The 27,926-nt window shown below is 43.0% G+C and overlaps 1 protein-coding gene across 1 annotated transcript; it reads right to left on the reverse strand.

Annotated features, from left to right (window-relative positions):
- Positions 1-5,400: 5,400 nt before the first annotated feature.
- Positions 5,401-25,327, reverse strand: MSANTD2 (Myb/SANT DNA binding domain containing 2). The gene is made up of 4 exons (XM_084803799.1): positions 24,775-25,327; positions 11,054-11,312; positions 9,388-9,448; positions 5,401-8,137 (listed from the first exon to the last, which is right to left on the reverse strand). The coding sequence occupies exons 1-4, from the start codon at positions 25,291-25,293 to the stop codon at positions 7,285-7,287; spliced, it is 1,692 nt and encodes a 563-aa protein (XP_084659925.1). The 5' UTR covers positions 25,294-25,327; the 3' UTR covers positions 5,401-7,284.
- Between the last annotated feature and the right edge of the window lie 2,599 nt (positions 25,328-27,926).

A 27,926-nucleotide genomic window follows, 5' to 3' on the forward strand; every position in this document is an offset into this window, starting at 1 on the left:
CATGGATCACTGCCTTGTTGTGGCGAAGGGGCTTGCGTAACTCAGTGAAGCCATAAGCTATGCCGTGCAGGGCCACCCAAGACGGACAGGTCATGGCAGAGAGTTCTGACAAAATGTGGTCCACTGGAGAAGGAAATGGCAACCCACTCCAGTATTCTTGCCAAGAAAACCCCATGGAACGTATCACAAGGCTAAAAGAGATGACGCCGGAAGATGAGCCCCTCAGGTCGGAAGGTGTCCAATATGCTACTGGGGAAGAGCAGAGGGTATTTCCAAGTAGCGCCAGAAAGAGTGAAGCGGCTGGGCCAAACCCGAAAGGACACTCAGCTGTGGATGTGTCTGGTGGTGAAAAGAAAATCCGATGCTGTAAAGAACAATATTGTTTAGGAACCTGGAATGTCAGATCAATGAATCAAGGTAAGCTGGAGGTGGTCAAACATGAGATGGCAAGATTGAACATCGACATCTTGGGAATCAGCGAACTAAAATGGACAGGCATGGGCGAATTTAATTCAGGTGACCATTATATCTACTATTGTGGGCAAGAATCCCTTAGAAAAAATGGAGTAGCACTCATAGTCAACAAAAGGGTGGGAAAAGCAGTACTGGGGTACAATCTTAAAAATGATAGAATGATCTCAGTATGAATCCAAGGCAAACCATTCAACATCACAGTAATTCAAGTCTATGCCCCAACCACTGAGGCCGAAGAAGCTGAGGTTGATCGGTTCTATGAAGACCTACAACATCTTCTAGAACTAACACCAAAAAAAGATGTCCTCTTCATCATAGGGGATTGGAATGCTAAAGTAGGAAGTCAAGAAATCACCGGGATAACAGGCAGGCATGGCCTTGGTGTACAAAATGAAGCAGGACAAAAGCTAATAGAGTTTTGCCAAGAGAACATGCTGATCATAGCAAACACTCTTTTCCAACAGCACAAGAGGTGACTCTACACATGGATGTCACCAGATGGTCAATATCGAAATCAGATTGATTATGTCCTTTGCAACCAAAGATGGAGAAGCTCCATACAGTCAGTAAAAACAAGACCTGGAGCTGACTGTGGCTCAGATCATGAGCTGCTTCTTGCAAAATTTCGGCTTAAATTGAAGAACGTCGGGAAAACCACTAAACCGTTCAGGTATGACCTAAATCATATCCCTGATGAATATACAGTGGAGGTGACGAATAGATTTCAGGGATTAGACCTGATAGACAGAGTGCCTGAGGAAAGCTATGGCCAACCTAGACAGCATAGTAAGAAGCAGAGACATCACCTTGCCGACAAAGGTCCGTCTAATCAAAGCTATGGTTTTCCCAGTAGTAATGTATGGCTGTGAGAGCTGGACTATAAGGAAGGCTGAGCGCCGAAGAATTGATGCTTTCGAACTGCGGTGCTGGAGAAGACTCTTACGAGTCCCCTGGACTGCAAGGAGGTCAAATCAGTCCATCCTAAAGGAAATCAACCCTGAGTGCCCATTGGAAGGACAGATACTGAAGCTGAAGCTCCAATATTTTGGCCACCTAATGCGAAGAGAAAACTCCCTGGAAAAGACCCTGATGCTGGGAAAGACTGAAGGCAAAAGGAGAAGGGGACGGCAGAGGAAGAGATGGCTAGATAGCATCACGGATGCAATGAATATGAACTTGAGCACGCTCCGGGAGAGAGCGCAGGACAGGAATGCCTGGCGTGCTATGGTCCATGGGGTCACGAAGAGTCGGACACGACTGAAGGACTGAACAACAACAACAATCCTTTAATTTATAAACTTCTGTATTTCTGTTTACTGTGTTGTGGAGTCTCTCAAGTATGTAGAAATCATTAACTATTTAATTCTTCCAAATTGATAGGCATGACAGCTACCCAGGTTTGCTATTGCGGGGGATGAAAATGGTCTTAAAGAGTTCCTGTAGATTTCTTAAAGGCCACTGAAACTTGGAAGAACCCTTCAATTCTTTACAGCAGGGCTCCCTCTGCTGGCTTAAGCAGGAATGATAATTGCTGGATGTTGGAGATTTAAGAGATCTCCAGGAGTATTTAGTTCTAAACTGTTTTTTTTCAAAAATTTCCATTGGTACTTGCACATTGTTGGTAACCGATGAGCATTACTGGACTACGAACTTTCAATGACCAGTGTGCAAACTGCATTAGTGAAGCTTTCAAAATGGAAAGGAGCTAGGCATTTTTTTTTCTTTTCAAACTCACTACACGAATATCCCAAAATTCTAAATTTCTGCTAAATTTGCAAAAGGGAAGGGCTTGTATTTAATTAGACTTTCAGCTGGTGTTGTTTTTGTGTGTTTCAATGGGATTTGCCCTCTGCATGTTGGGGGTGGATGGACAAACACAGCAGGTGTTTTCATGGAGGATGAAAATTGTGTTGTTTTAAATTAGTTCCCAATGGAAATGTTGTAAAAACCTGCATTGCTTGCAGTATAGCAGCCTTCCCCAAACTGGTGCCCTGTGGATGTGTTGGATTGTAACCCCCATGCTGGCTGGGGGGATGCTGGGAATTGCAGTCGAACACACCTGAAGGGCACCAGGTTGGGGAAGGCTGTGCTATACATTTGATTATTCTCTTGCATTGAAAAGGGCATTCGGAAGTGACACCCAAAAGGGTAAGAGAAATCTAAATGCATTTATCTCTCATATGAAGATGCTCTTCATTTTTTGGTGCTTTGTATTTTATTAGTTTGCACAGGAGAATGTGCTTTGCATGCGTTAGGTCACAGGTTCAATCCCCAGAAGACCTGGGCTTAAAGCCTTAAGGTCTTCGAGCTGTGCCATTCAGCAGAAAACAATACAGGACTAGGAACACCAGTGATTTGACTCAGCATAAGGCAGCTTCATGTTTCATTTGGTTAATACAAAAATCTAGTCACATTCAAATAGATATAATTGCAAAGAACTGGTGATTTTGGATGGGGGACCTGAATAAATGGGCAGGGGTGTGTACGTGTGAGACAGAGAGAATGAATGAATGTGATCTCACAGAGCTGATGCACAAGGTGGCTAAGTCACTGGAAGATCCAATTATAGTAGCTAGAGCAAGTGTAGGCAACCTAGTATGCTCCAGATGTTTTCGACTACAACTCCCATCAGGTCCACAAGCATGGCCAATGGTAAAGGATAGGAGCTGTAGTCCAAAACATCTGGAGGGCATCGGATTACCTACCCCAGGTTAGAGTGTTAAACTAGAACTAAGTTTAAATCCCCATGCAGCCCTGAAACTCACTGGGGGACCTTTAGGCAGTCACTATCTCTCAGCCTAACCTACCTCACAGGGTGGTTGTGAGGATAAAGTGGGAGCTAGGGGAGGACCATGTATGCCACCTTGAACTCGCTGAAGGAATGGTGGGATAGCGCGCGTGCTCACGCGCACACACACACTGGCTAGCGGGACTGTCAGGTTACCATAGGGAGCACCTCAAATTTCCTTGCAAGATATGGACTCAGAGAAGAATTGCCAGAAACGGCTTTATCTCGTTAAGACCATGATTTATTTGCACACCTACCATTCTCCATGCAAGTGAGGTGTACCACTGGTCTCTACCTGGGGGATCAGAACCAACAGGTGGGTCCCAGCCTGATCTTATGTGGGTTGCACTGGTGGCACTGCCTCTACACTCCCAGATGGTTTAAAAAGAAGTTGGTTTCCATATGTACATTTGGGCTAAACTTGGGCCCAGATCTGAAAAGTATGAAAACAACTGGGGTAGAATCATATCAGAACTACCCTGCCAACTATGAATTTGTTTAAAGACACCTTAATGGCTTGTGCTATTCATCACTTCACACAAAGAGATGGGGCATTACTGCGGTCCATCAACAGAGAAGCGGTTATGAAAAATCAGAGCAAGAGTACTTTTGCATAAATGGACTTACTATAACCAAATTTTGGACAGCTTAAACTATGGAAAGGTTCTTTAAAAGATTTTAAATGGGGTCCTTCCCATGCATTTCCCCTAACAACTGCTCACGATCTTGTTTTTTTCATTATACATCAATGTCATATGCAGGTCTTAACTAAGACTAATTAACTTAAGTCTTAACTAAGACTGTGCAAACCATGGTAAATGCATTCACATCACATCCATATACAACCTGGCCAATTTGCTATAAAAGAGAAAGATATTCTAACAAAAGTCTGTAATAGCATCATCAGCTGAACATGCAAACCAAGGTTTCAGTTGCAATCCAGTTTCAGAAAAGCAATTCCAAAGAGATACTCTGTTGGAGGATATATTACAAAGATGGAGAAACATGTGATCCTTCAGGTGCTGTTGGACTCCAGTTCCCATGAACTACAGCCAGCAGAGACAACGGTGACGGATGATGGGAGCCGAACAACATCTCAAAGGCCACACATCCCCCATCCCTGTTATATTCTATAAAAAGTTATTTTTAAAAATCCAGTTAAATATACTGTACATTTGAGGTGCTTCCAGTCAAATACACATTTGAAGGTACTTCTAACTAGGAATGCTGATCTTTGGGAATACAGGAATATTGCTGTTCAAATCTTCCGATAATGTGATGCAGCAAGTAAAAGCTCTTGGAAACATCTATATAGATGAAGCAACCTTTTCAGGTTTTGTTCACTTACCTCTTATTGCCATGATTGGTCAACCATATGGAAAGCTGTGGAGAGACCTCCCCCCCACACACAAACAGTACAGCATCATAATGTTTGACCCGTGAATTAAAGCTACAATTAAAGATTCAATTTGTGGGAATTCAGCCCAAAGACAACTGCTCAAACACAATTTTAAAGATGTATCTTTGAAAGATGGGAGAAACATTGGATTTTCTCCCAATTACATTTATCCACAACAGGAGAACCTCCCTGCAAATTTATTTCTCGAGCCTGTTAGGTAGACACCTAAAGCAGTGGGGAACTCAAGATGTGTTTTCACTTCCAGTGATGGAAGAAGTGGAGCTCTTTCCAGGTCTGGAGTGCTCAGGTATCACATATCTCAGTTGGGGGGCAGAGGGAGAATGACACATAAAACAACTTATCTTCATATTAAGGGAGAGGTGATGTAGCACCACTTCTCACTTTGCTACATGCAGGTAGATTATATGCAGATACTCAGATTGGACCCTCCAGCTACCCATAACATCAGAAACATGTCCGTTTTCACACTCAGTGGTAATATCATGGAGTACTACAAAACATCATGGGTTAACTGCCCACATACACTTTTGTTAAAGCAGAATTTCACAATATCAACCAGCACTTGAAGCTTTACAGCAAGGTCTCCCCAGTGACCCACTATTTAAGGATGAATGGCAATTCTGACGCAATGTCTAATGTTAAGTAACCTTAAGAAATTTGAAATGCAGCAACTATACCTCAAACCCAAAGACACATCCCTGTCTTTTGAATGCGCAGGAACTCTTGCTTTACCAGCCCTCGCCGCAAGTGGAAAGCTGCTCTGCTTGTGGAATAAAAGGCTGGATGCTGATTCCCTACAGGAATAAGGGAGTGCTTTAGGTCCAGATTATCTCGGTGGACATCTCCTCCCAAACAAGCTTCCTTGTGTGCCAACATGGGATCCTGTTCATGTGCCAATATTGGCCGCTTTCACACAAAACACTATATCAGAACTTCGGAGAATTCTGAAGTACCGTTCATGAGCAAGCATGCTGGTGGACATGCCTGATCACTCCAGCTTAGCTGCTTACACCAGGAGGAGGAGCTTCAGTAACCCTCACAAAAGAGAAAAAGCTGAGTGTTCCATCCAAAGTGGGATTCCTGGTTTGTTGCTTCCCTAACAAGCCAGTATTTGAAATTGGCTTACAATTCCTGGCTTGTTTGGGAGCAACAAGCCAGGAGTTAGGTTTGGATCCAATGCTAACCCTTTTCTTGTTGGTGAGTTCAATTACTGAAGCTAGCTGCTCCTGCTGGCAGGAGGAGCCAAATAGGAGCGATAGGGCAGTGTACAGCAGCATGCTTGATAGTGAATGATAAGCCAGGATACTCCAGAATTCTGATTTGTCGTTTAGTGTGAACACAGTCATTGTCTGAGGCTACATCAACCGGGACAAGAGGCAGAGGCTTTTTGGTAGTGGCACATGCTTTACGGAAGTCCCTCCCAAATGAAGCACCATAGGCTTGCTCAGTTATGGCCTTTGGGAAAGTACTGACCATCCTTTGATTTTAGTGAGCATATGGATTTTTTTTTAAAATCCAGAACATTGTGATATTACCAAGTCAGGGGTGGGATGTATACATTTCAAAACTATTAAAATATAATTAAAAATAACCGTCTTTTTAAATAAATACCAGTGAAGATCACTTCTACACCCAGGGAGATACCATTGAGTAAGAAACACATTTCTGAAAATCCACATGTTTGTTTGTTTTTATTTGGACTGACACATTCATTGTATGTCACAACTTCCACCGATCAATGAGGTTTTAAAAAAAAACTTTTTTAAAAGCTGGAACTTGCCAGCAGCGTAATAGGGCTTATGTAGTAACATTTTGATGAGGCATTAGAAATGCTTAATTCTTGTGGTCCATAACTTCCCCGTCCCCACCCAACCCCAACCCTTCTCACAGCTTTGATTGTATTTGATAAAAGCATGGTTTGACGAAATGCTTCCCAGTGGGTGGGTTACTTTCACTGCCACACAAAGAGGCTAACTAAACTTTTAAAAAAGGCCAGGGATTACTTTAATGTAAAAACAAAACAAAAACAAACAAAAAGCTGATATGGCAACACTACTAGTAAAGTGGGATACATCACAGAAACAGAAGTTTTTGCAGGCAACACTGGTTGGAAATAGTAAAAACACTTGATGGGTGAAAAACTGTGAAATGCTAAATTATATACAGGAGGAGCTAAGGGTGGCACTGAAAAACAGTCTCATGTGACTCCAAGTTTAAACTTGCCATTATCTATTGCTTATTTATTACATAACTGTAATAACACTTAGAGAGACAGATGTGTAAAAATGAGACATTGTGGAAAACAGCCTTTTCATATGAAACGTAAAGTGTACGCTCGTCCAACGTGGAATGTACCAACAGTCATTGTATTTACAGGGCTCCCTTTCAGAGTCTTCTCTTTACAAAACCAGCTATTTGGCCCAAACAAGTAAGCTGTATATTTTACTGACTTGGGATATGCTTTTTTTTGTAAAATCACTTGCATGTGTCTTTGTGGTTGTTCAAGTTCATTCAGAAAGGCTTCTTTTGCCTGGTCTTGTACTGTTAAGATGCCCAAATGCCACAGAGGAGACAAAGCCCTGATCCTTATGAAGGATGAGATTCAATTGTTAAATTTCAAGGGATATCCAATGGCTTTTTCCAGGCACTCTACCAAAGAGCCAGCAGAAAGGAAGTCCCTCTCCACTTCCACAAATTTTATGTAAATGGACTTGGGAGAAATCCCTGGGTCCACAATACAGTTTTGAGATAAAAATCCATTGATCCCAACCCACTCTTTGCTGAAGGTTTTGGTGTTTGCCTGAAAATGTAAGAACAAACACTGCTGGAGAGTTCTGACCTCAGCAATGCCAAGGTAACAATATATGATTCGGGTGGACTCCATCTCCACTTTGAGGGAGGCCTGTGACAAGGGCATTTCTGCTTCCCCCAGAGTCTCGTTTTCAGGGTTCTGGCTGATGCCCTCATGGTCAGGGGACTGTGGTTTCTCATGGCAATCTTCATAACCGATGGCATACAGACCCGGGCTCTTAGGAATGCCCCCAGGTAATAAATACTGGACAATGTTTCCACCAGTTGGCTTGGAGTGAGCAATAGGTATCCAGTCAATCTCCATGTGCAGTTCCAGGCACCGGGCTTCGCTGATAGTGATCTCTAGGAATTTGTAGTAAACGTTCTTCCAGTTCATTTTCTGCACCCTGGTCATGATGATCCTGCCCTCCGGCTTCTCAGAATTGAAATATTCCCGGAGCCGCTTGCCGAGGGGAACCTGGGAACTGATCTCTGCATAGTGATAACGGATATCCTCCTTCCACCGTGTGTTATAGCCAATGCCAAATATAGCCAGTTTGTTGGAAAGATGTAGCCTAGAGAAGTCTGTCCAGCTCTGAAATAACTCCCATTTTAACTGGACGGATTCCAAGATCTGTACAATATTCTGCATCGTATCTCGTTTCCTTTTAAAAAACACACACAAAAGAACAAACTGTAAGGTTTAAGGCAAGCAACTAAGCGTTTAGAAGAACACAAGAAACAGCGTAAGCCTCAAACACCAACTTGCACAAGCAGGAGCACCAGATACTATGAAGACAGATAGCAGGTGGAGAAACTAACGCCTCTCGGACCTTCCTGAACTTAATCTGACAGAACATAATCCTACTGACTAGTTCTACAGCCATGTTCCAACCAGTTAACTTCACCTGCTACACAGAACAGTGGTAGTGTGTCTAAAGCACCACATTGATATGAAATACACCATTAAATGATCATAACACTATTTAGCACAATATAAAGAAAGGCTGTAGCTCAGTAGCAGACACATGCTTTGCATACAAAAGATCCCAGGTTCAATTCTGGGCATCTCCGGGTAGGGTAGTGAAAGGCTCATGCCTAAAACCATAGAAAGCCACTGTCAGTGCAGAGTGTAGACAATACTGAGCTAAATGGACCAGTGGTCTGAGACTAGGATTCCAAAAAGATCGCTTCCTCTTGTACAATCCTGCCCGTCCACTGAGGTTATCAGGACAGGGCCTCTTGCATTATCCACCCTCTTCCAGGGTGCTGTTGGTGGGAATGCATGACACCTCTCTGAGTTGAGGCACCCAGCCTTTGGAATTCCCTGCCTCGGGACTTCTGTTTGGCCTACCCTCTGTCGTGGCATTGCACCACCATCAGAAAATGTTTTTGTTTCACCAGAACTTTGACCTGAATGTTGATTGATTCTGTTGCCTTTCTTCTTCTGTTATAATTCTTGGGTTTTTAAAAAATCTGCAGTCTGTTTGCTCTTTAAAAAAAATTGCTGTTATTGCATTTTTAACTCCCTATGTTAGCCACGATGGGTGGTTCAAGTCTTGAACCAGGAAGACAGGATATAAATGTTCTTTGCGAACAAATAATCTGGCGGGGACCAACCTGGCTCGCCACCAGCTTCCTGAACTTGAATGAAATGCAGTGACAGATAAACTTTAAAAACAAAGATTACAAACAAATCAGTGTCTAGATTTGGGTTCGCAACAGACACACAGCTGCTGGACAACCTGCGTTACAGAGATTAGAGCCGTGTTTTATTAGAGCAAGTTTTAAATTTTTGATTAAGGACAGTTTGAAGAACTTTATAATTACTGTTGGAAATGTCACAAGCTTTTCTTCTGAAATGAACACCTGTAAGAATCTTGATTCATGGGTAGGACACAAATAAACTACTTACTGTGATTCTTCAGAAGATTCCTGCTTTATCTTCAATGATTTCTTCGTAGCAGGCATTTCATCTAAAAGGCAAGGTTAGAAATAATTGTTAAACTGGCCAACATGATCATATTAGGCCAGTACTTTTCCATCTGTGCTAGCTGCCAGTCCATCTCTAGGCCCAATTCAAGGCGCTGGTATTAATATTCAAAGCCCTAAATGGCTTGGGGCCAGGTTATCTGAAGCATCACCTCCTCCCATACATATGTGCCTGGACCCTAAGATCATCTTCAGCGGTCCTTCTCCAGGAACCCCTGACAAAGGAAGTGAGGCACGTGGCTACCAAGAAGAGGGCCTTTTCTGCTGTGCTCCCAGAGAGGCTTGCCTGGTGATTATGCTGTGCTCTTTTCGGCACCAGGTGAAGACCTTTTTATTATCCCACGTACTTTAGTCTTTTAGCTCTGTTGTTTTAAATCTGTTATTGTATTTTAACCCTCTGCACTGCTGCTAGGTTTTATTTTGTTTTGTAGTTTTATACTGTAGTTTTAAACTTTTACGTTTTATGTTGTATTTTATTATATATTTTGTGGTTTTAATTGTTGTGAACTGCCCGGAGAACTTCACCTACTCAGCGGTATAGAAATGTAATAAATAAATAAATGACTAAACCTTGCTACTTTAAAAATGCAACTATATGTTATCTATAACAATGTCCCCAAATCAAAGAGAATATTGCCCAGACACACACATTACAGTAGCGCCTAATACAGTAAAAGCTAGATTTCTTCAGTATTTTGAAGGTATATGGTTTAGAGGATTAGAGTCAGATTCCTCTTAAGAACAATACTATTAGGCCAGAGGGTCACTTCAACAAATTATATTTCTACATAGAGGCCACTCTGCCTTCAACTTATTTGAAGATCACATAACAAATGTATTTGTATCTGATTTAGATTTCCTATGTACCAATTCCTGTTTCAAGTAATATCAAATACAAAAGCATATCTCTATATGCACCCAGCTTCTTCCTTGTAGTCACAGTTGTTATTGTAACAACTTTGAGTATAAGGAAGAACATCCAATATAGAGCAAAACTCTCAATATCCAAATGAAATATCTGAAACTCTCCCATTCTGCAACTTTCATTTTCCAGGTAGGAGGTAATTTACACAACAATCTCTCTCTCTCTCTCTCTCCCCCCCCCTCTCTCTCTCTCTCTCTGTGTGTGTGTGTGTGTGTGTGTGAGAGAGAGAGAGAGGGGGGGGAGAATGAATGAGAATATGAGTCAGTATGAGAGGACTTTACTACCTCAAAAAATAAAAGGTTAAAACTGGCCATTAGTAAGCCTATGTGTAGCTTTGGAAATCTTCACAATAATCCTGAGAGCTTTTGGGTGCACCAGGCAGTAGGGAAACATGGTACAGCCATTACAAACATGGAAACAGAGAGAGTACCAAATTGGCTAGCAAAGTACAGCAGTTCTTCTCTGTAGTGCCCCCTTTCTTAAATTGAGATGAAAAACCTGAACTTCAACATCAGAGTACACAATGGCAGCATGCAGAGTTCAGTAAGATTACTCCATGTACTGTGTCAGGCAGCAGATATAGGAGTAGCAACATTATAGTATTAGCAATGGGGAAAAAAGCAAGCAAAATGCCGGAATATGGGCAAGGTTCGGCACTTCTTACCCAACTCTTGGTCTCCTGATTGGTAACAATGAAGATCCTGACTATGGTTCCCCCATTCATCCTGCGAGTATTCCTCCATTGTGCTGCCATCCGACTCCAGTTCTTGGTACAAGCCACTGCTGTTGATAAGCACCGGTTGGCAGGGTTGAGAGTCCCATCCTCCTTGACCAAACACCTGCTCCAACTGTTCAAATGTGTAACTGCTTTTCCTTTTCCCAACACCATGCTCTTTCACACGGCTGTAACACCTGCGAAGGGTCTAAAACAGAAACGGGATGCGTTAGTTTATACTGGCTTAATTCTAAATATGCTACACAATTTTCATTCATTGCTAACTCTGGCTGAGCAAAGCTCTGCCACACATAATTGATTGTTTTAATGAAAACAGGACACTATCAAATAGCCTTAAAGCCAGGTTGAACTTTCACAGCCACTTAGTTCCCAACATACAACAGCACTTTCATTAGTATATTTGCCACAAGAGGACAACGCATCTAGTTGATCAGCATCATTTAAGAATATCAATGTTTATTTGTTCTTCTCTACTGCCAAGGGCTTGCCCATCTCAGTCCCCAAACTTGCTCTATTATGCAGAACTAAATCCCAGTCAGATACCAACAAGCCCATAAGATGTACACCTTTACAAAGGGAGGAGAAAGAACAGCTACTGTTGTGCCCATAGTTTGGAGAAGAAGATTAAGGGAAAGGAGAAAGAGGGAGGGAAAGAGAAAAACAGGAGTCACCAAAAGCAGACAGCTGGATCATCCCTTACTCCAAAAAGAAAACATTTCAGAAGTTAAAAAAATGTTGGCCTAAACTCTTTAGCTAGTAAAATATATTACTTACATATTTTGCATCCTTACTAACTCACTCTGTCTCTTGGGAAGCTGCTGAAATTTAAAAGAGGTGAAATCAATAATGCTCTGAATTCCCATGCTCAAATATCAAACACACAGTACTAAGATGGTCAGGTCCAATCATAATACATTAAACTCAACAGTCCAGCCTAGATTCTGAAGTAACTTATACACCAAGCCTCAATCAGGTTTTAGCCACTTTAATTCTTTTTCTGATGCCTCACTTGGCTGCAAGCAGCCTGCATTGCATAGCAGTGAATGTAAAGCTTTGCAAATACTTCCTTCTAGCCCTCTCTTTTCCAGTTTCCAAATACACACAACACCTGTTCTTAGAAAAAAACCCTTAATCTATATTTCTTAATGTAGCTTGATGTAAGGAGTAGGATATAGACCGATAATTGACAGGGCACCCTGTTTGATCTCTTATCAAAAGCAAGTATGTTTCACTGACAGAAAAGGGATGGAGATAACTTGGAAATGTTGAGTGGTATTAAGGAAAATAAATTAAGAAGCCCCTTTCTTTTCAGACAAAAGATTGAAGAAGCCAAATAAATCTGGTATAAGACCTTGCTATCTCCAAGCCACTTTAGCAGTTTGGAACTGATGTGTAGGGAACTGAAGTCCAGAGTTACACTTTGGAACTACTGTAATTTTGCCAGCTTCCTCACTGCCCCAGTGACTCTGCTGCTGCTCATTTCTTCACCATGCAGTTGCATAAGAATTATCCAGTCCCCTTTCTGGATATTTGGACTCCCAGGAGTTGGAATTGAGTGGTTAATTTCATGCTGCTGCTCTGGAGATGTGGAGACAGCAGAACAAAAATGGGGGGAAAGGAATCATTTGCTGATTAAACACTAACATTGTGCTTTGGTAGACCTGCAAGTTTCATCAGTATAAGCTGCTTCTCCCTAAACCCATCTTAGTTGCAACAAGGGAACTTGGAATGCATGGCAGAAGTGCTACAAGGATAATGCTTGAGAACACAATCAGTGTAATGGCATGGCTAGAGTACTGTACCTAGAATGAGGAGACCCAGGTTGAAATCCCACTAACAGACACATTTTACTGGGTGACTTGGGTCAGTCACTTTTGGATAGGGTTGTTGTGAGCCCTGAGCTCCTTAGAGGAAGGGTGACAGGATGATGACAACAACTTGTAGATGAATGAGTGTTCTCCCCAGAATGGTGGCTAGGAACTAGTTTTACTAATTGCATTTAGCCAATTTGAAGGGGAGGGGTGGAGTGTGGCAGGCCAGGCCTCTGCTATCAGTCTCCAAAGTAAAACTGCTATCAAGACCCTTGACCATAGCCCTGGTTCCTCCATTCAGTTTCCATGCTTATGGAATACTAGAGACAACATGAACACATTTCCCACCTCCTTAAAGCATCACAATATGTTTAGTAAGAAGAAAAAATAAATCCAAGTCCACCCCAAGGATAAAGACCAAAAAACCTAATATACTTTAGTATGTTCTGGATTTAACTGGGATATTCTTATTTGGACCCTTTCAGTACTCTAAACTCAAACAGCTTATGTTGCTGTATTATGGTTTTCCTGTGTTGGGGGGTGGAGGTAAGCTAAACACATTCAAAAAGCCATCAGTAAAGAACAGATTTTAAGCCTCTGAACACACTTTGATATTTTCCAGCAAGCTTCACAATCCACTTACAACCAAGAATTTTGTTTCAAGACTTGGTCCCACTGGGAGGTCAACAGAACTAAATCCACTAAAATCCAGATACTTCTGATTAGTGTTGTTTCAGAGAGTTGATTATCTAACTAAGCAACAGAGTATTACAGGAGACACTAATGTGGATTCATTAGAGGTAATAAATGCTTTTATTAACAGCCAAGCTAAAATAAACAGTGTCTCTAGCACAATTAGCCAGGAAGTCTTCATATGCTCTGATGAAGTCTTTTGGGAGTCCCAACATCCACAAACATGGCCTGAAACACTTGAGGCTCAATTTAGCATTTCAAAGTCTTTTCTGACAGCCTGTTTCAATACTAAGGAAGCAATCTGACTAGCAGCAATCCTACTGAACATTCAGAACAATTTTAAAATGAGCAACACAGACTTCAAAAAGATTGTTCCAACCTACCTGCAAAGAACGAAGGAAAAGGAAGCAGAAGTACTACAGGTGGGCACACCACAGATCAGTCACGTGATGTGACTGCTTCATTCAGTGAAAGGCCTCACACATATTGCCAATGGACAGCTATGTCAGACAGACAGACAGACATCAGAAAATTCTGCTTATGTTGTGTGAAGCTACTTCTCTGTACAGGGGAAGCTACAGTGGTGCTCTCTCTCATTCCACAGCCCACAAGACCGCCTGTCATGGACAATACACAACACCCTGCTCAAGAGACACAACATCTTTTCTCAACTGTTGCAAAGCACAGAAGTAAAAAGCAGCCAAATATTGCATCTGGAGGAAGCCCCTTCTCTTAAGCAAAGCTGGGAAATTATCTGACACTTAGATTAGCTAGGCATTCAGGGCAAATGTTGTCTAACTTTGTCATTATAAGCATGTGTAGTCCAAGAAAGCTGTCAGACCCTGGAGAGGTAAAAACTCAGTGATGGATCACACAGGTTGCACACAAAAGATCCCAAATTCAGTTAAAAGCATCTCAGGTAGCAGAAGTGAAAAAGAGCTGCTGCTAGTCAAAAGTAGACAATACTGGGCTAGATGGACCAATGGTTTAACTCAGTGTTAAATCAGCTTCACATGTTCCATATGTAATTATAATGGAGACAAAGCAAAACCCATTTGCCTGCCACTACTCATTCTGGTCCTTGGCTGAGGTGATGGAGAAAACAAAAGACAGCAGAGTGCAAAGCCACAAGTCAACATTAAACCTTAAGGCAGTGTTTCAGACTTTCTGAACTCTCCACTGCCCCGCCACAACTTCTGAGCTTACTCTACTGTGCGCTTCCCTCCTCTCAATCCAACCCAGCAGTGTTCTGCAGGTGAGTGTGCAGAGATGTACTGTCTGGTATGGTATGTGAGGTTTTGGGGATTGGGTTACTAATCCAACATTGGCATTAGAAAAGGAAAAGAACTGAACATCCTGCTCCTCCATACAATCACAGGGAAAAATCAGAACAAAGGAGCAGCTCTTCCTGGTCTCTCCTCCTTCATTAGGATGATGAGACAGTGGCAATACAATCACTTAGACAAATTCAGTGCCCGTGAATGAGGAACGCTTGTCAGGGGGGTTTGAACCCACACATATTTTGGCTGGTGGGGTGAAAGAAGGTTCCACCTGCATGAGGATACAATCGTTCCCTGAACTTCATTCCCTTCAGTTACCCTGTGCTCCCCAAGGGGGGGGGGGTCATAGTTTAAGAATCACTGCCTCAACATGAGTGTGGGAAGGATTTTAAAGAAGCACAAAAGCTGCAAAATATAGGCATTTTCTGCCAGTGCCTCCATCCCAAAGCATTAAGGATCAATACACACAGTGGCAAACATAGCCTTCTACATTATACTTATGGGGTGGGAGAAAGGGACAACACTTAGGTACCTGGCCAAATTAAGACAGAGAGAGGGAGACAGACAGACAGACACAAAAAGAAGGGCCTAGGACAACTATTACAACCTCCTCTACAAGTTTCCTGTGCCTCTCCTACTGGGTCCCATCTCACAGACTGGAAATCCCTCACATTAGGTACTAATGATACACTATTTCCTGTCGCTCACCTTCTGATACTCTAGGGGCACCCTCAGCATTGAAAAGCGTATCTTCAAATATATATTTAATTTATTTAAAGCAGGAGTGGGCAACTTGTGGCCTTGCAGATGTTTTGGCCTATAACTCCCATCAGCCCTAGCCAGCATAGCCAAAGATCAGGGATGAAGGGAGTTGTAGGCAAACACACCTGGAGGGCCACAGATTGCCCACCCTTTATTTAAAGCATTTTATACTGATCTTCAGCCAAACAGAGCAGTATAAACACACTGTGGTATATGTTAAATCAATAAAACAAGACAGTTCTGCCCACAGGCTTACAATCTAGATGATATGGCACAAAAGGCAAAGGGAGGAAGATTTTAAAAAAGCAAACAGGCACCAATTCTATTAGATCAGAGTTCTTATAAAAACACCGGCTATCATGAATGCATCTAGCTAATATCTGTTGATGTATGCAGTCTTCAAAAGAAGTTAATTGCTGACCATCACCACCATTTTGTCTGAACCTTCCTATTAACTGTAAAAAATGCAACACTCTTCTTAGTGTCCTGTTGGAAATAAATTTTATGTTAGCTTTTACACTCCCACACCCCTCTCTATTCTTCTTCCCTCCTAAGTATCTCTGGTTGCTACCGGTGTGTTCAGCTTTTCCAAAAGAATAAATAATTACCTGGAAATAAGTTCCATTGGTTTTGGGGGTGAGGGTATTCGTTACAAAGTCCCTAGAGAACTGAACCTTAGGCTCCAGTCTTGATAACCAATACTCCAACCCCCAAGATCCAGCCTACAGAACAAGACGCTGCCTACTACCCAACACAATCCTTTAGAAGTGTTTAAATGGTTCTATATGTTTTCCATCTGCACACATATAGCAAACTGAACCACCAGCTTCCTCCTTGCTGGGTTCCACATAGCAAATAATGAGGGAGCAGGCTGCACTCACCCTTTCATTGCCCTTCGTCTTGTAAGCCCTTCAATAACGACTCCCCAAGAAAAGGGAATAAAGTAGAAAACTGGCTCAAGTATGTTTGATACCTGTTCTGATCAGTTCTCATGTGATCTCCTGCTTACCCAAGAATAATTCTTGGTAGGGATTTGGCAGTTCTGGAGAGTGAATCTGCATATGCTCTGAATCAAGACAGATCAAACTGAAATCACATGCCCTGAAGCACTCTGATGTATGCAGAATGCCCTCATTTGTGTACCTAACTACTGGCTTCTTTGAAAATTAATCACTTTAACTCTCCAAGGCAACAGAAGGAAGTTACACCCAGGAAGGCAAATTATAAACATTAATTAAATTATCTGAACTAAATCAAGTATCAGATAAGGAGATCAGCTTAACACATTATTGTGCTGAGGAGCCAAGCAGCATATTTTCATATTTCAGACATTTCAAAGACTCATCAAGGAAGCTGTCTTAGACCTAGAGTAATGCTGTCCAGTCTTCACAGATGACTGAATATTTGTCAGGAAATTAAAAGACGGTTGCTCCTTGGGAGGAAAGCTACGGCAAACCTAGACAACATAGTAAGAAGTAGAGACATCACCTTGCCGACAAAGGTTCGTATAATCAAAGCTATGGTTTCCCCAGTAGCAACGTATGGCTGTGAGAGCTGGACTATAAGGAAGGCTGAGCGCCGAAGAATCGATGCTTTCGAATTGTGGTGCTGGAGAAGACTCTTATGAGTCCCCTGGACTGCAAGGAGGTCAAATCAGTCCATCCTAAAGGAAATCGACCCTGAGTGCTCATTGGAAGGACAGATACTGAAGCTGAAGCTCAAATATTTTGGCCACCTAATGTGAAGAGAAAAATCCCTGGAAAAGACCCTGATGCTGGGAAAGATTGAAGGCAAAAGGAGAAGGGGACGGCAGAGGATGAGATGGCTAGATAGCATCACCGATGCAATGAATATGGACTTGAGCACATTCCGGGAGAGAGCGGAGGACAGGAAGGCCTGGAGTGCTATGGTCCATGGGGTCACGAAGAGTCAGACATGACTGAACAACAACAAAAAGCTGTCCAATATATATGGCATGATTCCACTAGATAATGCTATATTCAAAAGGAACAAGATGTCCCCAGACTTAAAATTAATACACTAAGAACAAACTTGACCACTGCTTTGACTTCCTATGCAGCCTGGGCTAATACATTTTCACTACTTACTATGCAGCAAGTGGCTTGATTAAAACATATTTCTAGTAAGTTCTATTGCCTTGAAGACTGAAAGTGATCAAGGGTCCACAGCTTTTAAAACAAAGTTGATCCTTATTCTTCATCTGCGCTTGTCCATCTTTAGCTTCCTTTGGTTTTGTCATGGCATCTTCCACTCAAGAAAAAGAGACGTAAAATTCAGAGCCCTTCCTTGCCAGTATATTGATGCAAATCAACTCATTTTTCTAAAAGCTTCACTTCATTCTGTTGCTCATGATCTGCTTATTCTTGCTTTGGAGCATCAAACTGGATTTTTAAAAAACTTTTTAGCACCGTCTCCATTAAAAGAGTAGAGACACAAATTTACAATATAAGAGGCAAAGCCATGTCCCTGATCTAAGTCATTAGCCTCCTAGGTATTTCAGTTGATAAATGTAGCACTGACTCCCAGAATCTCAAAACTTTTCAAGATATGCAATTAGGAATAATCTGATAACCCAATTTGAAGTTATTGTTGAAATTATTTAGATCAAGGATAAGAATTTCCTTGACACTAAAAGTTTGGCCACCACATTTTCAAACTTCCTTAGGACTGAATTCTCACACAAGAGCTGATGGACTACACAACACAGCCTGAAGAGAACTACTGATTTTCAGTGCAATCCTATACGTCTCACAAGAGTGCAATAGTACCTACTCTCAGGTAGCAGTGTCTAGGATTGCTGCCTAAGACTACAACAGTATGCATACTTATTTGTGAAATAAGCTTCACTGAATTCAATGGGACTTACTTCTGAGTAGACACGCATAGAATTGTGCTCTAAGACTTATTATATATATGTATGAGCATTCATCCTTCCTTTCAATTGCCTATTTTAAGTAAAATCTTCTGAATTTCTCTTCTGTTGAAGCATATGCCTTGACATTAAGCACAAACAATTAATATATAAAGGGCTTTAAAATATTCACAACTGAGCAAGATATCTGCAGCGAGAGAAAAACGATTAAATATGTGACACCCATAAAATTCTGTTGGGGCAAGGAAGATGAATGACTTTATACAAACACTTTCCATGCTGTAGATTGTGAGCTGGCTAACACAGCAAGTCATCCAAGTTAATTAACCTTCAAATATATTATAATGGGTATCAGTGATACAGCAAATTACAGTTCTTTCTGTATAGAACATAGTCTTCAGCCATCATCTGTTGGCATTACTGGGCTCATATTTGTGTGGCAATAACAGATTACACAGAAGCACTGAAACCTGGAACTTTATAAATGCATAATATTGGACTACTGGTGGTTTAACATAGAATACAGCATTTATGCATTAGGGAATCAGTTTCTAAGCTCCTTAAGGGAAAAAAATAAAACATTTAAAATAATATTTTAAAATGCATGTGATTACAGAGATTTTAAAGCATGCAGCTCTATCAAACACTTTTGCAGGACTTAACATGAGGGGGAAATTATGACTTAATAGGTGTAACTGAAACTTGGTGGGATGACTCCCATGACTGGAATACAGCAATTGAAGGATATAACTTGTTCAAAAAGAACAGAAGGAACAGAAAGAGAGGTGGAGTTGCACTATATGTTAAAAATACATATCTCTGCACAGAAATACAGGAGGATGAGCTTGGTAGCCCCATCGAGAGCATCTGGGTTAAAATAAATTAAGAAAAGAATAAAAGGAACATGGTGGTAGACTTCGACGAAGGTTTTCTTCAGCTACGTAAAAGTAAAAGAGAGGAAAGAAATGGTGGTTCAACTATTAAATAAGGATGGCAAAATGATAACAGATGATAAAGAAAAGGCAGAAGTGCCCAATTCCTACTTTGGCTCAGTCTTCTCCCAAAAGAGGGTCCACGACCCTCCTGGCAAAGGCGAAGTACAGGCTGAAGGGGCAGGATTGCAGCTTGAGATCGATAGGCCAAGGAACACCTAATTACTTTGAATGAGTTCAAGTCTCCAGGGCCAGATGAACTGCATCCTAGAGTAATAAAGGAACTAGCAGAAGAACTCTCAGAACCACTGTCTATTCTCTTTGAGAAATCAGGGAGGACGGGTGAAATGCCAGATGACTGGAGGAGGGCTAATGTTGTCCCTCTCTTCAAAATGGGCAAAAAGGAGGAATCTGGGAACTACAGACCAGTCAGTCTGAAATCAATCCCTGGGAAAATTCTGCAACAGATGATAAAGCAATCCATCTGTAAGCATCTTGAAAACAACGCAGTGATTACTCGAAGCCAACATGGTTTTGTCAAGAACAAATCCTGCCAGACGAATCTGATCTCATTTTTGGATCAGGTCACCTCCCTTGTGGACTGTGGGAATGCTGTGGACATAACATACCTCAACTTCAGCAAAGCTTTTGACAAAGTGCCCCATGATCTCCTGATGAGCAAACTAGCTCAAAGTGGGCTAGATGAAACAACGATCCAGTGGATCCACAGCTGGCTACAGAATCCAACTCAAGAAGGGCTTATCAATGGGATCTTCTCAAACTGGGGGGAGGTAACGAGCAGGGTACCACAGAGCTCAGTCCAGTGCTCCTCAACATTTTTATTAATGACTTGGAGGAGGAGGTGCAGGGACCGCTTATCAGATATGCAGATGACACAAAATTGGGCGGGATAGCTAATACTTGGAAGACAAACAAAATTCAAAGTGATCTTGATAGACTGGAGCGCTGGGCAGAAAATGACAGAATGAAATTCAACAGGGATAAATGCCAGGTCTGCACCTAGGAAAAAGAAACCAAATGCACAGTTACAAGATGGGCGATACTTGGCTCAACAACACTACAAGAGAGAAGGATCTTGGAATTGTTGTAGACTGCAAGTTGAATATGAGCCAACAATGTGATGTGGCTGCAAAAAAAGGCAAATGCTCTTTTGGGCTAAATTAATACAAGTATAGCTTCCAAATCCTGTGAAGTACCAGTTCCCCTCTACTCAGCACTGGTTAGGCCTCTTTTTGAGTACTGTGTCCAGTTCTGGGCACCACACTTTAAGAAGGATGCAGTCAAACTGGAGAGGGTTCAGAGGAGGGCAATGAAGATGATCAGGGGACCGGAAACAAAGCCCTATGAGGAGATACTGAAAGAAGTGGGCCTGTTTAGCCTTCAGAAGAGAAGACTGAGGGGAGATATGATAGCGTTGCCATAGAGAGGAAGATGATCTCTTCTCGATCATCCCAGAGTGCAGGACACGGAACAATAGGCTCAAGTGACAGGAAGCCAGATTCTGACTGAATATCAGGAAAAACGTCCTGACGGTTAGAGCAATACGACAATGGAACCAGTTACCTAGAGAAGTGATGGGCTCTCCCACACTAGAGGCATTCAAGACAAGACCGGACAGCCATCTGTCGGGGATGCTCTGACCTGGATTCCTGCATTGAGCAGGGGATTGGACTCGATGGTCTTGTAGGCCCATTACAACCCTACTGTTCTATGATTCTATGACTTCTCCCTGAACTGAAACCATAACATCTCACGTTAAGCCCACAGGACCAAAACTGTCTGAATGGGCACAAATGAAAGAAGCAACATCATTAATGAAGCAACTGTAGCAGAAAGGGATTTACAGAGTATTTGCTTGTCCTCAGGACTTGCCCAAACATATCCAGTAAATCCATGCCTGAGCTTGGATATGAAGCTAGGTCTTCCAAGTGGTTCATTCTTGCTATACCACTCTGAGGCTAAAATCCTATACACACTTACCTGGGAGTCCCACTGAACTCAGTGGGGCTTCTTCTGAGTTAACATGTATAAGATTGCACTGTTAATAACCTAAAGTGAACTGGAATGGGATGCAACCTAAAAGCAAACTGTCTAGGAAATACCCAAGATGGTGAATCATTGAATCTTGGTGGGACTAAAATGATATTTAAAACATAAAACTAACAGCATTTATGACTGGCTGTATTTCATTTCAATAGTTAAGAACTATTCTTAAAGCAGTGTTGCTTATCAATACCACCAACAGGATCAATAGTAGGAGAGCCAGTGTGGTGTAGTGGTGAGAGTGTTGGACTGGGAGATGGGGACTAGAACCCGGATCTCCCAATTGGCCATGGAAGCTCACTGGGTGATTTTGGACCAGTCACAGACTCTCAGCCCAGCCTACCTCACAGGGTTGTTGTTGTGAGAATAAAATGGAGAGGACAATGTAACCTTGGGTTCCTTGCAAGAGGAAAAAAGGCAGGATATAAATCCAATAAATAAATAAGGGTATGGAATATGCCCAGCCAAAAAAGAATAATCCATTCAACTCACACTCTTCATATTAGCCAAGGACTCAAAGTGATCATTAGTGTGGATACACAGATGTAGTGATGAAGCTACAGCAAGACAATCACTTCAAACTGACAGTCTTAAAACTCCTGCCTTGTCTACAAAGCCATAGAAGCTGATCACAACCTTAGACCTAAGAGAAGGAAAGCCAATAACACCCAATGTTCTAGACCCATAGCTCTATAAAGTTTAGAACCACAGTATCTAACAGATCACTTACTCCCATATGAGTCAGCCCACTTATTAAGATAACATATGGAGGCCCTCTTGTCAATTCCGAACCGAACCGATTTGGTTGGGACAACAGAGAGGTCGTTCTTTCTTGCTGCACCCAGACTTTGGAACACCCTCCCCGAGGGAAGTTCATCTTGTCCCTTCCTTGTTGGCTTTTTGCCACAGCATGAATTCCTTCCTACATAGGAAAGCCTTTAGCCTTTAAAAGGCTGGATGTTATTATTTGCTTACTACACTCATACAGCCCTTCTGTTTTTTAAACTATGGGTTTGATTATATTTCATGGTGTTTTTATTGCAGTTGTTTTTCAGCTGTTCCAGTTGCTGGCTCTTATTGTCATTCTTTTTGTCTATTACTGTTTTTATCATATTTTATTATTCTTGTATGCTGCCTTGAGCTATATGAGAGGCAAGGTATAAATATTTTAAATAAATATAGATTTGTATAGATTGAAGACAGACACCTTTATTCTTCTGTGAAGATGCTACCAATCAGTTTGGGAAACAAAGTCATTTCTAAAATGACCTGTAAGCATGGATTCCTAAGACCATTTTAATAGCACATGGTTCTATCTCATAATTGTTACAACTTGCTATAGCTGCTCTGAACAAACACTTATGTTTGAAAGCACTTCCTCCTTGCAAGACAGGAGATAGCTATGGTGTGGTGGTTCAACTGGCTTTGAACCAGTTGAACCACCACACACACTGGTTACTGGTTTTAAACGGATACCATGAAATTATCAGAGCATCTAGATACCATGCAGGAGGGTAGGTAACTTTGTGATGCTTGACAGAAGCTTAGAAAAACATGCTTCAGGTTAACTCTTTAAGGGAAAGCTTACACACTAAACTAGAGGGAAGCAGGGACCAAGCATTTTATCCAAGCATACTCTGCCCCATCTTAGTATTAATATTAACTTATTAAAAGTAAAGCGAGTTTGCTTTCACCAGCACTGACTTTAACAACCAAAGTACAGAAGTAAAACAGCATGCCCGGATGTTACTCTTTAGAGAGTAAGTTGGTTAAGTTGCCATCAACTTCTATATTAGGAAGAGTGAAAGGGAAAGTAAGGGAACTTGAGTGTATGAGCAACGTTTATAAACTTCATTTGATATTATACAAATCACTTCTATTCTTTCCTATCCACATTGGAAAACTAACTGAAACAAACAAGTTTCACTTCAGTGACTAATTTGATCACTCTTCAGAACCACATAGAAAAATGAGGAAAACTAAGTGCCTCTTGTGCTGAATAACATTGTTTTATCTGTTATGACATTCCCTGAAAGAAAATCAGCATGGAGAAAACAACTACATTTACTCCACAAGACACTACTATCTCAAAGAGGAATGTATTCATTCAGCTAAGAAGTCCATCAAATGTTTACTCTGTCCAACACAGAATTTAAAAAGTGATCTGTGCCTTTTTGGAACTATTCAATGTCCTTGTGATCTGGCAGAAAATTAAAGCAGATGACTAACTCATATTAAGTTTTTCATTCATGAAATATCAGAAAGTTCACATACTGAGGGATGTTTTCAAAGCTTTGAGGACTAGTTTCACTCCACATGAGTCTGCCCACTCATTTCCCTACAGCTAAAATTCATTACCGCATTGGCCATCACATCTCTTTCTAACTTTACTGTACTTGGTATTGCTAAATGTGACTCTTCACAATTAGGACTCAGAATTGTCCATATAGCCTCTTGATCTTGTCCAACTGGATTAGAAAGAAAAAGCAGGAATCTAAACTGAAAAAGTTCCTAATATTAATCAAGCTGCGGGACCTTATTCTCTGGCAGAACTCAAACCCCTGCTTCTCATCCCTAGAGTTGTTCACTATGATTCATTACAACCTTGCTCCCTTGTGTCACATAACTATGTTTTTGCACATCAATGCTTTGGTAAAGGCAGCATCCTGGTCCTCGAAGAAAACAAGACACCAGCATGGTAGTTTATTGCCTGCTAAACTTACAAGGCCATCAGGAAGAGCCCAGAAAATTTTCAACTGTGAACACGACTGGAATGGACTGCTCTATTGTTGTTATTTCTTGCTTTTAAAAAGAGCGGATTGCAAGGCAAGTTCTTGACCCAAAACAAGGTCAAGCAGCAAATAAACTGAATGTCCCCACAATCAAGCTATTTCAATTGGTCACAAAGGACCAAAAAAGGCATACATACAAAAGAAAAAGAAAAGAGACACTAAGGAATGTAAGAGGATGGGTTTGCTGGCTGCCACAAGATCCCTGGAGAATCATCCGGAGGCTTTCAAAGGGAGCCCAAAGAAGGGAAGCGCAATTTTTCCTGGGCTGAAGACTAGGGCGCTGAGTCTGACGAGGACGCAACCATCCCCCCAGAGAAGCCCCCAACTGACTTATTAGCCATCCTTTCAGAGAGCGCCCGGGCATCACCACCACCTCCGCCTCTCTCGAGCATCACTCGCTGGGCAGCGGCTGCGCTCCGTACCTTGATGCGCTCCCGACACTGCGACGGCGTCCGCTCGTAGCCCAGCTCGGCCAGGGCCCGGGAGACGCGCTCATACATGGCAGGCCCGGGGGCCTTGCTACCGAACACGGTGCCGGCGCCCTCCAATTGCTGGTACCGCGCCTCCACGAGCCGCTCGTTGCCCCACACGGCGATGAGCGCGTTGGTCTCCGCCGGCGTCCACGACATGCCTCGGCAGGCGGCCGCCGTGGCGGTGCCTCCGGGCGAGAAGGAGACGGAGGGGGAGGCCCCGCCACGGCCCCCGGCACCGCCACCGCCGCCTCCCGAGCCGGCCCCAGCCCCCGCCGAGGTCGCCGCGGCTACGGAGCCTGGCCCGGTGGCGCCTAGCGGGGAGGCGCCGCTGGGCGTGGAAGGGTCGGAGAGGCTGGGGTTGCCGTCGCTGAGCGCCCCGGGCGAGCCGGGAGACAGCACCTCCATCTTGGGGATCTTCAGCGGCGGCTCGGCGGCGGGGAACTGTGAGGAGCCACAGGGCGCAGCCATATTGGAGCTGCGAGCCGAGCGGGCGGAAGTGACGGAGGGAGCCCAGCGGGCGGGGCTTCCGCCAGGCGACGACGGTCTGAATGGAAAGCGGGAGAACAGAAGGAAAAAAGGGGAGGGGGAGCGTTGGCGTGTGTGCCGCAGCCGAGGGCGCACGCGCGGGAGGGGGATCCCAACGGCCGCCAGGGGACCGTTAGCGGCTCTCTCGAGCACCTTCGCGTCGCCGCCTGAGGCGCTCGCTCAGGCACCGTGCTGAGGTCACGGTCGTAGGCAGTGTTAGTCCTACTTAGAGTAGACCCATTGCAATGAACGGGATTTAAGGTAGTCACGACTAGCTTAAGTCCCATTCATTTCAGTGGGTTTACTCTGAGCAGGAGTAACATTGCATACGACCCTTTGACAGGGGAAAAAAGTCAGGACCTGTGACGGTTGTTGGGGGGGGGGGGTTAGTACTCCCCCTCCCCCGAGTTTGGCGAGGAAAGCGCCTCAAAACTTTGTTACAGTTTAATTAACCGGTAGATTGCATGTCTGTACTGCCCAATAGCCAAAGCTCTCTGGGCAGTCTACAGCAACAATTAAAACTCTAAAATGCAACAGGATAAAATACATTATTAAAGTTTAAAACTTCAGTCTAACATAAAAATAAAAACCAAAATAAGACCTAGCAGCAGTGGAAAGGTTTAAAATACAGTACCAGATTTAAAACAGAAATTCAAAGACAAAAATGGCTGGGGAAATAAGGTCTTAACCTGGCACCGAAAAGACCACAACGTCAGTGCCAGGCAAGCCAGTCTGGGAAGCTCATTCCACAACTGGGGTGCCACAGCAGAAAAGGCCCTCTCCTTAGTAGCCACCCATCTCACTTCCTTTAGCGGAGATGCCCAGAGAAGGACTGTTAAAAGACGATTTTAGGGTCTGGGCAGATGTATTTATGTATTACAAATAAAACAAGAGACACCAAAAGGGAGAGAGGGAAAACAAAGCAAGCAATAAAACAAAGCCACTGAGGAATTTAGTGGTGTACTCTAACCTTGGCACAGACAATTCCAACACAGGCCTCCCAGATGTTTATATGAAGAGCAGCCTTGAATCCAAGCAACCCCCATCTATGTAACCAGGCCCATGGAGAAGCAAGTACCTGCCTAATTAATAGAAAGCCCATAAGCCTGTGGCACCCATTACCACCTCTTGAATACAGCCAGAGGGATATTATTTAAAAGGGAATAACTGAAACCCACTCTTAACAGTCAAGGTACTGCTCAAGGCTTAAGGATACAGGCCTCCATGCCGCAGCACGATAAAAACAACTGTCTTGGCCAGTAGAAACAGGCACCGAGGACCAATTTGTTGTTGTTGTTGTTCAGTCGTTCAGTTGTGTCCGACGCTTCGTGACCCCATGGACCATAGCACGCCAGGCCTTCCTGTCCGCCGCTCTCTCCCGGAGTGTGCTCAAGTTCATATTCATTGCATCGGTGATGCTACCTAGCCATCTCATCCTCTGTCATCCCCTTCTCCTTTTGCCTTCAGTCTTTCCCAGCATCAGGGTCTTTTCCAGGACCAATGTAGGCTGCTTTAAAGAAGCAGGTTTTTGTTGTTTTGTTTTTTGGTGGTGGTGGTGTGTGCCAGTTGAAGAAGGGCCGTGTTGTGCTCCTGTGCTGACTGCCTTTATTCGGTCCTTACATTTTTTTATTCTACTCTTCCTTCAACGAACGCAGAGCGGTGTGCAATATAAAGTTCCCCACTGCTGCCTTTCACCCTACAGCAACCCTGTGAGGTAGGTTAGGCTGAGGATTTAGACCACCCTTCCCCCAACCTGGTGTCCTCCAGATGTTTGGGACGGCAGATCCCATCAACCCCAGCCAGCATGGCCAATAGTTAATAATCTTGGGGGTTGTAGCTCAAAACATCTGGAGGGTACCAGGTTGGGGAAGGCTGGACTAGACACAGCTGCCTGGTGTTATTTAGACCTGTTTTCCTCAACCTGGTGCCCTCCAGATGTGTTGGACCTCAACTCTCAATGTTCCCATCATCATGCTGGCTGTGAATGATAGAAGGTGTAGTCCAACACATGTGGAGGGGTCCAGATTGGGGAAGGCTGACTTAGGGTGCAATCTTATGCATGTTTAAGGCAGGAAAAAGTCCTACAACTCCCAGCATTCCCCAGCCAGCATTGCCCAGCCAGCCATACTGGCTGGGGAATTCTGGGAATGTAGGACTTTTTTTTCTGTCTAAACATGCATAGGATTGCACTCTTACAAAATCTTAGAAAGAACTTCTCGATTTTAGGAGCTGTCCTATAGTGGAACAGGCTGCTTTGGAAGCTGGTGGGCTCTCCTTCGTTAGAGGTTTCTAAGCTTGATGGCTGCCTAACAGGGATGCTGTGGCAGTGGGATTTCCTGCACCGGGAGGGTGTTGGACTAGATGCCTGTGATGAAATGGTATTTTGTTGTTGTTGTTTAATTGTATATCTTGGTATTTGCTTAATTGATGTGTTCTAGCATATCATTTCTCCTAAAGGGTATGGTAAGTAGGGGGGTCCAACAGCACAAGAGGCGACTCTACACATGGACATCACCAGATGGTCAATATCGAAATCAGATTGATTATGTACTTTGCAGCCAAAGATGGAGAAGCTC

This window comes from Heloderma suspectum, chromosome 6 (assembly GCF_057233095.1).
Source record: "Heloderma suspectum isolate Gila_16-S chromosome 6, 16-S_ref, whole genome shotgun sequence".
Classification (NCBI taxonomy): domain Eukaryota; kingdom Metazoa; phylum Chordata; class Lepidosauria; order Squamata; family Helodermatidae; genus Heloderma; species Heloderma suspectum.